This window comes from Oryza sativa, chromosome 10, assembly GCF_034140825.1.
Source record: "Oryza sativa Japonica Group chromosome 10, ASM3414082v1".
NCBI lineage: Eukaryota > Viridiplantae > Streptophyta > Magnoliopsida > Poales > Poaceae > Oryza > Oryza sativa.
In genome coordinates, this window is record NC_089044.1 from 7,044,237 (window position 1) to 7,057,120 (window position 12,884).

At 35.3% G+C, this 12,884-nt stretch overlaps 1 protein-coding gene across 2 annotated transcripts; it reads left to right on the forward strand.

Moving 5' to 3' along the window:
* Positions 1 to 1,194: 1,194 nt before the first annotated feature.
* Positions 1,195 to 10,421, forward strand: LOC9268305 (WAT1-related protein At5g64700). 2 transcript variants are annotated; one of them, XM_015758982.3, is made up of 7 exons: positions 1,195 to 1,578; positions 2,083 to 2,145; positions 7,360 to 7,476; positions 7,653 to 7,887; positions 8,080 to 8,238; positions 8,543 to 8,694; positions 10,203 to 10,421. In XM_015758982.3, exons 1-7 carry the CDS (start codon positions 1,376 to 1,378, stop codon positions 10,261 to 10,263), a joined length of 990 nt encoding a protein of 329 aa, XP_015614468.1. In that variant the 5' UTR covers positions 1,195 to 1,375; the 3' UTR covers positions 10,264 to 10,421. The 2 variants fall into 2 exon arrangements, with proteins under 2 accessions (XP_015614468.1, XP_015614469.1); XM_015758983.3 differs by lacking the exon at positions 2,083 to 2,145.
* Positions 10,422 to 12,884: the final 2,463 nt, after the last annotated feature.

Here is a 12,884-nt window from a genome sequence, read left to right on the forward strand (position 1 = left end):
CCAAAGGGGTTTTTAAAGTCCTTTTCTTGTTTTGTGTGGATGTGTGCGTTGACGTGAGGGTAGTAGCAGGTACTAATCTAGGGGTAAGGTTGGTAAGAACCGATGTCCGATGCACCGCTTCAAACCGTGACAGTGGAGGGTATGATTAAATGTTGGAGGAGGTGGGAACGTCGAATGTGGTGCTAGAGAAGGTGGAGGTGGCAGAGGTGGCATACCTAACGCCCTGGGAGTCGGCGAGGGTAGATGTGGATCAAGCATCGTAGGAAGCTAGAACGACTGAGGCATCACAAATGTTATTGAGATGGGTCGGCGCGGGGCAAAAACCTTTATGGGCAGGGCACCCACAGGAATACCGGATGCCTTGGGTGCGGTAGGCGGCTGTGAAGACCTCACGAGCAACTCGCTTATTCCATCTACTCTCCAGCTAGCTCCTCTACTAATGAGATCCTCCATCCCCTCGCCTTTTGGCGTCAAACCAATGAAGAGAGAGATAGGACAGGGAAGAGATATTTTACATGAAAAATTACCTATTTACCCTTAAAGCTCCATAAACTGTTATTCAGCACGTGATTTATACCACGGGTATAATAATTTCTCTCAGATTATCGGTATCGTCAAGTACCAAGGTACCTCAAGGATGGGAAAATAGCTATCGTCCAAAAGGAAAGCTGCCTTGCGTGCGTATGGTAGGAAAGGGAAAGCGTTTGCTTGCAGGGCATGGTGATTGCTATGTTGGCAGAAGAAATAAAGATTAAAGCAAACAAGAAGTTTATATACTGGAGTTGCGGATTTCCCTATCATGCAAGTTTTTTTTTTTAATTTTTTTGTCAAGCTAGAGTCATGCAAGTTTTGGATACATGTAGTGTAACCAACAGAGAGAAAAACGAAAAAGGCCACTAATGAAGAGCAGAAGAAGAAATGTTGATAGTACTTTTGGGTATCGATTACGACAGAATTAGCCCACGTGACAGGGCATAATTAATATATACCTACCAAAGCAGTAACTTCAGCCTCTAATTGAATATCACACCAAAAATCAAGCCCTGAATCGGGTACACCTTTTTAATTTTTTGTGCTGGAAAAAACACGTGTCTTTTGATCCATCATGTACACGAAAAACTAATTAATGAAACTCCTTCTATCCTTCTAACCATCAAGGAAAAACACACACAGCTCCTATATATAAGGCTACAAGAGATCGTGGCTGTAGGTCGAGCAAAGCCGAAATTTTATTAAGTGCACGAGTCGACGGTGTCCGAAAGAGACAGATCTAGCTAGTTCACAACTCTTGAGCAATCTAGCTAGTTCATGCACGTAACGTTAGCACCACCGGCCGGCCGGATCGATCAGGTTGTAGGGATTACGGCGGCGATCGATGGACATCGTCGGCGCGGGCACTTCGCCGGCAGCGAGGTGGAAGGCACCGGCGTCCATGGTGTTGGTGCAGCTCTTCAACTCGGGGATGATTCTGCTATCGAAGGTGTCCATCAACGGTGGCATGTTCGTGTTCGCGCTGCTCTCGTACCGCAGCGTATTCGGTGCCATCTTCATCCTTCCCTTTGCACTCATCTTCGAGCGGTATGTTTTAGTTTTTTTAATTGTTCTTAGCTACAACCGGTTAAATTTATGCTTAACAACAAGCTCTTATGAAACATATCTGAAAATCTAATATTTGGACCACGCAACAATAAATGGCCAAACAATGACGTACGGAAAAAAAGTGGATTTGAAAATATGTTTTGCTGGGTTTAATTGTAAATTAATTTAGTAAAAATATTTGAATAATAAAATATCTTCCAATTTATGGGTTTTTAGATGAAATGTATGGGTATATATTTGTGGGCATACTCTTTTTTACTTAAAAAAAAGTGTTTTTTTATTATCAATAAAAAATTTAATAAGCTGTAAATCGATGGACTCATTGACAACACCACATGTAAAACTTGTGACTGAATGGATGATCATGTGTCGATCTTGTAAGAGGAAAATGCATTGTAAAATCGGGTGTCATGATGAAAATATAATCTGCTTTTGCTAATTTGGTTTTGTGTATATCTTTCAAAAATATTTCGTTTTGGGTAGAGGCAAGTGGAGGGACATTGATTGGAGCGCAACCGGATGGATTTTTTTTAATGCGTTCATCGGGTACGTGTTTCTCTGAAGCTTCAAATGCAGTAAAGTACTGCCTACAATTAAACTTATGATTATTGCATTATAGAATTTTTTGATTCGATCGACAATACGTACATGAAATTTCCATATTTGTACATGTCTCTAACCTGCATATATTTAATTACCTTCGTATCATTTTACCCAAAAAAAGTGCAGATGATTTCAAACTTACAATTATACTAACAGATATTTCATCGTGTTTAATTATGGTATATGGTATTTGTATAGCGCTAGTTTTTAAGCTGCAGTAAATACATTACCCTAGTAGAAAATTAAGAAGAACTTCAGAAAGCTTGATTTTATAAATTAAAATTGTTGAAAATATACCGGCATTGTCACAAAGTATTTATACATCAATAAAGTTCACTTCATTCTAAAAATCTCGTATTAAAAACTGGCAATTCTATACCCAAAACTAAATAATCACTGATTGATATTGGCCGAACAATTGCAATCTAAAATCCTTCCTCTATTCTAAAATAAGTTGGTTATTAGTATTTATAATTTATCCCAAAATAAGTTGATTCTTACCATTGTATCCTTAAATATCTCTTTTATATACACCAACTAGTATTAGTTTTCTATTAATGGGAGGTATTTTAGTCTTTTTCGCTCGCGATGTCTTGGATGCGAGGAATTCATTAATTTTGAGACAATGAGTTTACATTAGTGAGCCAAGCTTTGACAAGGACGGCCAAATTAATGATCTGATTCCGAGCAAAAAAATTCTTGATCAAATTGGTGCAAGAGGGGATATTTCATGAAATTAATTTGATCAAATAACACAAAAGCATTTCGCTAAATCATTTGATATGCCAATTTGCTTTTTATACTTTCTGTATCTCTATTACATTTGTAAAAAATATTTCACCATTCTGCTTAGGGAATCTTTTCAGGCTATTAGCCAAAAAATGGCCTATTTATAACAAAATCAAAGTTTTCACTTCATTTGTATTTGCTTATACTCCCTCCGTCCCAAAATATAAGTATTTTTAGACTCTGACACGGTCTCCGAGATGCCACTTTGACGAACAATATCTATAAAAGTAAGGTGTTTTAAATAAAAAGTGTTGCATATTATGATAATTTGTTGAATGATAAATCTAGTAACATCAATTTTATATGATTGATCTTTTTTATATTTTTGCTATTAATAGTCAAAGTTTAGAATGTTTGACTTGTCACTAAACTAAAAATGCTTATATTTTGGGATGGAGGGAGTAATTTTTTGTGGGTCGAGTGCATCTTAGTTATGTACGGTCTAGAAACTGATTTAAAGATGGTTGTATCCAATTATCTTGATTTCAGTAAAAAGCTCGCCAGTCATGTTTTTCTTTCATTCATAGATACAAATGGGTGTGTTTGCAAGAGCAAGTTCCCAACACTCATCTCTCGTTTTCCACGCACACGCTTTTCAAACGGCTAAATGGTGTGTTTTTTGCAAAATGTTTCGTGTTTAAAAAATCATATTGATATATTTTTGAAAAAAAAGTAATACTTAATTAATCACGCGCTAATGGACCGCTTCGTTTTCCATGCATGGGAAATGGTTCCCAACACCCACCTCCGAACACGGCGGCTGTGTTCTTACCCCACGTTTCCCAGCCTTTCTCCCTCGTTTTCCACGCGCACACTTTTCAAACTATAAAATAGTGTGTTTTTAGTTTCTATATGAAAGTTGCTTAAAAAAATCATATTGATCCATTTTGAAAATCTTTTTAAGCTAATACTTAATTAATCAGGCACTAATGGACCGTTCCATTTTCCGTGCGCTTCCGGTTGGGAACTCCATCCAGCGAACACAGCCAACCCCTCTGTACGAAACGGCTCTCTCGCGAACGTGCGCCAACTTTTGATCTGGCGAATGTGTCGGCCCGCATTCTTTCCCTTTTTTATTTGTTTCCCTTTCCTTTTTTGTTGCGTGGGTCGTTTGCTCTCGGAGGCTTTTCTATCCACTTCGCTAGGCGAGAAGGCGAATCTGTCGGAGTGAGGAGGACGAAAGACGCACGACGTACGGAGAAGGGGAGCAGGGGGAGCGATATTGTTCTTTCCTTTCCAATTTTCAGTTTTCTTCTTTTACGTGATCCATTTTCTTTTTCTTTTTTTTTTCACTACCGTTTTTCTTTTTCAGATTTCTATTTTTGTTAATTATTTTTATTGTTTCTTTAACAGAAACATTTTTATATGAATTATTTCATGAAAACTTTCTACATATACATATAGATTTTATGTATGTAAAGTTTTTATATGTAGATTTTATATATGTAAAGTTTCTATATGTAGACTTTATGTATGTAAAGTTTTTATATGTAGACTTTATATATGTAAACTTTCTATATGTAGATTTTATATATATAAACTTTATATATAATTTATATCTCTGTAATTAGAAAGTTTAGTGTATCAATTTTAATAGAAATAGAAAAATGCTGATCATCACCGGATATTTTTCTTTTAAAAAAAGAGTACAATCCAAACAAAACAAACGTTGTACCAAGAAAACATAAAGCATGCGTATACTTCGTATTTTAACCGAAGAAACAAACTACCGGCTCGTTAGTCATTACTAATCACGATTAAGCATGTAATTTGGCATGTAATTAGCCATGAGGAAGAAGAGATGAAACGGCAGTCGGAACATTCGTGCGATACTACTAGATGCTAATCACGTGCATGCATATATATGCAGCGGAGAAGCGATAAGAGTCCGTTCGCTTGTCGCGAACGCTCGCGAATCAGACTCACCCGAAAATTAATGCATTTTGTATCATCTTGCAAGAAACCGATACCATAATGAAATACATTACATATTGTTTCGTACAGTACACACTCTACGTACTCGTCCATGTATAGAAACTAATTGGACTGCGATGAGTTCCCACGATAATTAAAGAAGAAAAATATCAATTGGGATGGGACTGAAATATAATATTTTGGATTAAAAGTAGAAGAGTTCACATTGGGCACAACTTTTGTAAAACTAATTTTGAATTTAAAACTGTTAAATCAAGAAGAAACTAATAAAATTAAGACATGAAGATAAATATCTATCGGTACTTTTCATTTAAGATTTTCAAAATTATTTGATAGAAAAAAATGGTTATATGTTGAGAAAAGCAATTTTACTGTACTAACAACTGAATCAAAAATAAATTTACTGACCAACCAAATATATGCCAAATTAAACTCTGAGATTATATATATCTTATTTTCTTTTTTCTATGAAGGAGGTGGGTTTCTGTTGTTCCGAACTAAAAAAAAATAACCACCAAGATATGTTGTAGCATTAAAGAACGTGACGATAGCAATAGTAGTGCAACTTGTATTTCGCTTGCATGTACATACGAAAAGTATACGTAACAAAAGGCTGCGAGCCTATCTCTCTTTGTTAGAACAAGGTTTAATATTTTATAATTTATTTTAATTTCCATCTTCAATATTTTTTATATCTATCTCTCCTTTCCTAGTCTGTTGGACTTGAGATTGCCCTTTGCTATTTACTTCTACGTGCATAGGTAGCCTTTTGCACATCCGGTACATTTTTTTTTAACAAAGATTAAGTTTTAAACCAGATTGATGGCACTCTTGATTTAATATGCTCTGATAATTCTCTCAAAATAGTTTGGGCAAAACATAGAAAATTTAACTACACATATATTAACTCTAAAATGTTCTGACTATATGTACATCTTCTTATTTTCATGTTCGTATTACTTGCAAGAGAGAATTCATTCTATGCTACTGAGTTTAATTTAGTTCAACGATTTGTAATCGTTATTGATTTTGTCTCACTCTATAATATGCTACTAACTTTGTCAATTTTTTCTACAATATGCTATTTATTTGGTTGGATACTTTTTAAAAAATGCCTATAAAATATCCTTCAAAACTTACTAGAGTTGATAATTGATTGATCTACTGGAAGTTTCAAAAACATATGAAATTTTTTATATAGCCACCTTATATAATATAGAAGTGTGTATATTTGAAGAATTTCATTTTGCATGCATTAACTTTTTATGAAAATATAATTTATGTTATATATCCTATAGGATACTCTTATGTTAATGCTCTTTCATGTAAATCATCATTCATGTGCTATATAGTTATTTTTTTTATGCGGCTATCTTTCATGTATGTGATTCCTCTTTTATATGCTACACAAAAATAGTTTTTTTAAAAAAACCATGAAAAAAACCCTTGAAATATACAAACAAACATCTACATTTTATAAGAATGCAATGTAAAAAAAATACTTTCATATTTTATTTGAAACATCTCGTGGGTCAATCAATTGCCAACTCTGGTATGACTTGAAGGGCATTTTATGTATTTTTTGAAAAGTATCCATCTCAATGGTATATTGTAGGAAAAAATGATAAAGTCAGTAGTATATTCCAGAGGGAGACAGCCGATGACAAATCGTCGAACTAGAGTACATTTAGTGCCATATAATAGAAAGCATAACAAGTTAAGTTAATGTATATATGTACTAAAGCAATTAATTTGTTAAAAGGATCTGTTGAGCAAAGTGGCAAACTCCAGTTATATATGTCCTTGAACAACAAAAATGAGCTGATAAGTCGGTCATGAACTATACGCTAGAAGGATCTGCTGCACAAAGTTCGGTCAAATGCTTGACCAGAAACAATGAACTCGTGATAAGTCCAACTACTATATAACTGTAAGTTAGTATTTTTTTTTTTGCATAATGAAAAAATAGTTCCAAACTTTGCTGAAAAAAAGTTATAAATCAATTAATACAAAGTTTGTAGTAAAATGACTGCAAATTAAAAACACAATTTGATGAAAGAAAAGAGAACTAACTGGAACATCAGCCTAAAGACAGACATAACAACCTATTGAGTAAACTTCCATCTCTAATTGGTATAGTTGTATGTAAACCACATACGGTTATTGCCCTTCTCAAACCTTTGCATATAATAAGATGTATAGTGAGTGATGCATATTGGTTTGAAGGTAAGATGCAAGTATACAATCATACAACTTGCTTGCTCATGGCTACCGTGATAAAGAAACTTAGCCTCCAATAAGATATTAATTGCTGATGGCAGTATCAATTCGGTGAAAACCTAATTAGTAATCAATTTCTTGATGAACAAATATTACTAATCATCCGAGGCATATTACATTAAGCTTTTCTTTACTGTATGCCAAATTATGCAGATATGCCGTACCAATGAGCCTCTACTACTATGGCCTCAAGGATACCACACCATCCTACTCCGTCATCTTTACAAACATAATTCCCTTATTCACCTTTGTTCTTTCACTTGTGTTTAGGTAAATGTTCCATTCACAATATTTGTTGTGTACAATATATATACATGGCAATAACTATGGGTTCCAACAATAATTATTCCATGGCATGAGAAAAAAAAGGCCATATAGGTAAAACTTAAATTGTGTTGCAACTATGTTCCATCTCACCGAAACATGGATATGTATGAACATGATAGACTAGAGACATTCAAATTAAGAAGCAAGGCTGGCCTACTGAAGATAGTGGGTGTTCTGGTCTCTGTTGGAGGCACAATGCTTGTCAGCCTTTACAAGGGGAAGTCACTGCATCTCTGGAATTCCATCTTGCAGCACCAAAAGGAACAACAAACGAAGTCTGCAACCAATCAGCTAAGAGGGACAATTTTCTTGGCAGGCAGCAGCCTCACCTTTGCTTGCTGGTACCTTGTTCAGGTAATCATATATAAGCATTGTTTCTAACAAGTACATACATATCAGAGTAAATTCTTTTTCTTTTTTTAATAATTATAGGTTGTGTGGATCATCTTGTTGTAATTGTTTGAGATCAATAAAGCTTCATTTGTCTAAAAAATCAGAGTATATTAACTTTATCTAGACCATGTCATCTTATAACTGTTGTGGCAGTCAAAGGTTCTCAAAGTGTACCCGTATAAATATTGGTCTTCCATGGTGACATGCTTGGTCGGAGGATTTCAGACAGCATTTGTTGGAATCATATTAAGGAGAGACAAGAATGCTTGGATGCTAGGATGGGATCTCAACCTTGTTACTGTAGTGTACTCGGTATGCCTTCGAACTTTCTTAAGCATTGAAATTAACTGAACAGAAAGCTACACAAAGAATTATCTTTCTACAAAATTATTGTTCCTATATTTCGTAGTATCCACTGAAGCTTATATTCAGAAATATGTTTGTAAAAAACATTCTGTTATGTGTTTTCACGATGGTCCACTGAAGCTTGAATTGTATTACTCAACAATCCAGGATTTATAAGATGATTTTAGAGCAATGATGACGAATTTTCAGGAAGTGTAATGAACCTAATTAACTGCTGTGATGAAATTGACATGAAACTATTTTGGTGCAGGGGGCACTTGCAACAGCTGGAAAATATAGCCTAAATTCATGGGCAGTTGCTAAGCGAGGCCCAGCATATCCTCCAATGTTTAACCCACTATCAGTCATCTTCACTGTTGTTTTTGACTCTATCCTTATGGGCGATGATCTTACAGTAGGAAGGTCAGTAGCCTTCTTTGGTGTCTATGATGCATGTTCAGTGTTACCAATCAAAATGGATTATGCCAGTTCATGTGCCAAATGCTTCCCTATGCCAAAAACTAATTGACACTCATTTTTTGCACAGCAAAAAAAAAGAAGCAAACTTTGTAAATTGTCTATTATTATTGTGCATAATCATCAATGAACAACAACAAAAGGAGGAACTGAATAAGTTGGTAATGTGATATGTCAACATGAGCTTGTTCTTTTTTTATTACAAAAGATAAAAGTACAACATGGATGACATAGAATAAGAGATTTGCTCCGGTTCAAAAAAAGTACCTCGAAGTATCCGTACCTCACGGTACCAAATTATTTCCGGTTGTTGATTTTAAAATGCCCATCGTGCGCAGCTAGATCCAATGATCAAAAACGATTTGGTATCGTAAGGTATCGGTACCTCGAGGTACTTTTTGCTAGACTGGAGCAAATCTCCATAGAATAAATTTCAGAAATAGGTTACAGAGAACCACAAAAGTTTTAGCACTTGGCATATAAGCACAATAATTATGGTACTCCCTCTGTCCTAAAATATAATAACTTTTAGTACTTAGGATTTGCCCCAAAATATAACAACTTCTCCACCAACATTCCCTTTCCAACCAATCATAACCCTCCACTATTCACCTTTTCCACCTACCTCCACTTCTCAACCAATAACAACCCCTGCCTATTTAATTCTACCTACTTTCTTAATAACCGTGTCCAACTCTAAAACTCTCTATATTCTGGGACAGAGGGAGTACTAAAGTTTTACGAAGTCAGGATCCTACAACAATCAAGCTATATATTATTAGACTCCGCTTGGCATTGAAGTGGATTACGATAATCACGTTTGCCGCAATAACTTTAGGATATTTTGGTGTTTGATAAATTATTTTTCTTATACTTTGTGTTTGCATCTGCGAATATTGTTATGGTCTAAAACTATCAAATAATTGCGAGAGACAACGTCGGATAGGATATTGTATCTAATTGTAATATGATATATATGTAAAACAAACAATATCAATTATTGTTCCAATTTTCATAGCAACTTAAATAAGCACGGTGAAGGACAAAACACCACAACAACTACTAGAACCCAAATAGGTACTGCCTAATATGTGCCGGTTATTGTCAACAATACACACTGAGGCTTACTCCAGGAGTTGATCTACAAATGGACGTGGACATTCCAGGCAGGGTGCCCTGACGTAACAATAGCTTAATATTCATATGGACACTGTGCATAAGGATGGCTAAATTTGTTGATAGCGTTTTATGAAAATGTTATACCATATTGTTATGGTTAAGTGCCAAGTGATAAAATACCAATGGTTTCCTCTAACTTAAACCATATGGCATGTGTATTTGTGAAATTTACTACTGTACTTTGTGATCCTTGAATCGTTATGAAGTGCATTTGCGTTACAGTTTAAATTTTAGTCAACAATTGTTTGAATTGTTCTCTTGTTTTGAATGTGCAGTCTCATAGGCACGGCAATGGTGATTGTTGGGCTCTACCTTTTTCTCTCAGTGAAAGCATGAGAAGGTCCATGGATGTAAACATGTAGATTCTACAAAGGTTCTCGAAGCTATAGAATAGAGTTGTATATGCAGACAGTGAAATGTATGTAATTCAATAATTAAATGTGAAACAATATACTCGAGGAGGTGAGCATGCACTTACACTGTTTGTTTATTAATATTTTGCTCAACAATACTACAATATTTCATTGCACCACTAAAACAAAATATTGGTCCATGAATATAATGCTGCTTGTTATTTTAATTTGAATGGATATCGCGTATAAGTAATACCTTGGAATAAATCAAGCTAATAGGAATAAATATGAAAAATGCACGGACAACGATTTCCATATGATGAAATTTAAAATAGATCCGTCATAAATAGAGTAGTTAATATAATATGTGTAACTTCTAACTTGTTAGGATATAAGCAACGATTGAAATAAATGAAACAATTGACTGGCATGTATATATCAGTTATATAAGGTATAAGGTGTACATGGGTATATGTATTGATTGGGGCCTCCAAGTACATTGTGCCCTAGTCTGCTGCCCCATCGCCCAACCTCAGGAACGTCCCTGATTGGTGGAAAGTCCTATGTCCTCTCATTACTACTTTCTTAACGCACCTAAAAGAACATGGTGGTGGACATGAATTTTCTTCTATTTCCTTCATCCTATATGGTCCCTCTGGAACGCATGAATTGCAAAACACGATTAATAAGCTAACACCATCCCGGTATTAAGCATATGTGTGGTTGTCTTGTTTATATTAGTTGGGTTATTAATCGTCTCAAATGAACACTTTCCCTATAGGCACATAACTATCATCATATGCGCATCGCTTATCGCTCGAGTCTAGAAAAGGTTTTCATCATTTTTCCTTTGCAAAAAAATCTACACCTGTGTGGCTCGACTGCTCAGGTTGAACTACCGAAGCACTAGCTTGCTTAGAAGGACTTTGGGTGGAGACAGAATGGATTCCCATGCCTATAATCTTGGAGACGGATAATTTAGATGTCACTCAAGCAGTAACAAAGGAAGCTCAGATGGAGTAATGATCACGGAAGCAAAAAAGTTGATGCAATGTCTTTAAAGCGTGCAAGTGTAAGATAAACAAAGAAGCGAATAGGGTAGCTCATACTCTTGCTCAAACTGGGCATGAGTTCAAGGTCAAGTGGAAAGTAGAGATTGTGTGCACTTGCGTGTATCTTGGACTTATTGAATCATGAATGTAATCCATATTTTGATAACTAATAAAGCTCTCTGTTTCTGCTAAAAAGACAAAGGTTCCACTCAGTCCAGAAATAATAGCATAGTTTCTAGGCATGGCTAAGTAAGGCCATTATATAGATCTAAACAATAGGAATCAATATCAAAGCAGGATCATGCAAAAAGTAGGTCGTAGATACCAATAATGCACATTTCAAATAGGAGCAATTATGTTCTTACCCTTACTTTGGGTTGAAATTATGATTTTATCTCTGTTTCGTTTTGACTCTGTCCTCACTTTTTTTATTGAAGTTACGGGTTGCCCCTAATTTGTTAGTTTGTCAATTGTAAAAAGACATATGTACCCTTGTATCTTATTGCAATTTTGCCCCTACTTTTGTACCAATATTAATTGTTTTCCCCATCTTTGAATTATGACATAAATTTTGCTCATGTTTTTAACATAATTCAAATATAACCTGAATATTGACATATTTTTATGAAGATTTGACAAATACAACAACATTTCCATAGAATTTAACAATGTTGGCTCTTGGCTCCACACATGCGTTGTTGATGATATGGGCTTCACTAGTGCTCATTGTAGACACATCATCGTTGTTGGTATTTCTTAGTGACATTACTAGAAATATAATTCTCAGCAATGACGCCCAAATATTCTCGATATATTTATGGTTACAGATATGATCCGCAAGCGCACGGATATACCATTGCATTATTTCACCCGGAAGTAATTCAAGGTATCATATTTATTTAATTCCAAAGGTAGATATGATAAGAGAATACTATGCTAATAATTTATATATTGCCTATATACACCAATGTCTATGCAGGGGTTAATCAATTCAAGGGTAGGATAAGGTTGACACATAGAAGAAAGGACTAAGGTACTCTTCACTAAAATATAATCTAGGCTAAGTGGAGAAAGAATAAGAAAAGAATCATTCATATACTTCTTGTATATAGTTAATATATTTAATATATTTTGCACTTGCTAGTATACAATCATGCAACCAATACCCCCTAGCTATACCCTCCTGGTGTTTCGAGAGACCACCCCTGGTTGCCGATTTCCTTAGGACAACATGTCATGGCCATCCGACTGGTAATGAATACAGAGCAGTACCCATACCAGGAAAGTGTCTTAGTATTATATACGAACGTGAAGGAATATCCGTACTGAGCTGTCACCATCAGCGGCCCACCTCGACTGACCCGCAGTATATAACCCCAATTAATGGTACCTAATAATCTAAGCACCATGCTCACATTACTAAATAATACTCCACATCGCTGCAGCAGACATAGAGCAATCATAGAAATGAACATTAAACCCACACCAAAGCATATATCTGGTAAGCTAGTTACACAATTATATCGAGACAAGTACGAACTAAAGTTGGTAC

Excerpts from the sequence above, each read along its gene's own strand:
- LOC9268305 (XM_015758982.3), top strand. The coding sequence starts at position 1,376 with ATGGACATCGTCGGCGCGGGCACTTCGCCGGCAGCGAGGTGGAAGGCA. Across the intron at positions 7,888-8,079 it reads CTTGCTGGTACCTTGTTCAG|TCAAAGGTTCTCAAAGTGTA; the intron begins GTAATCATATAT and ends CTGTTGTGGCAG. Across the intron at positions 8,239-8,542 it reads TTGTTACTGTAGTGTACTCG|GGGGCACTTGCAACAGCTGG; the intron begins GTATGCCTTCGA and ends ATTTTGGTGCAG.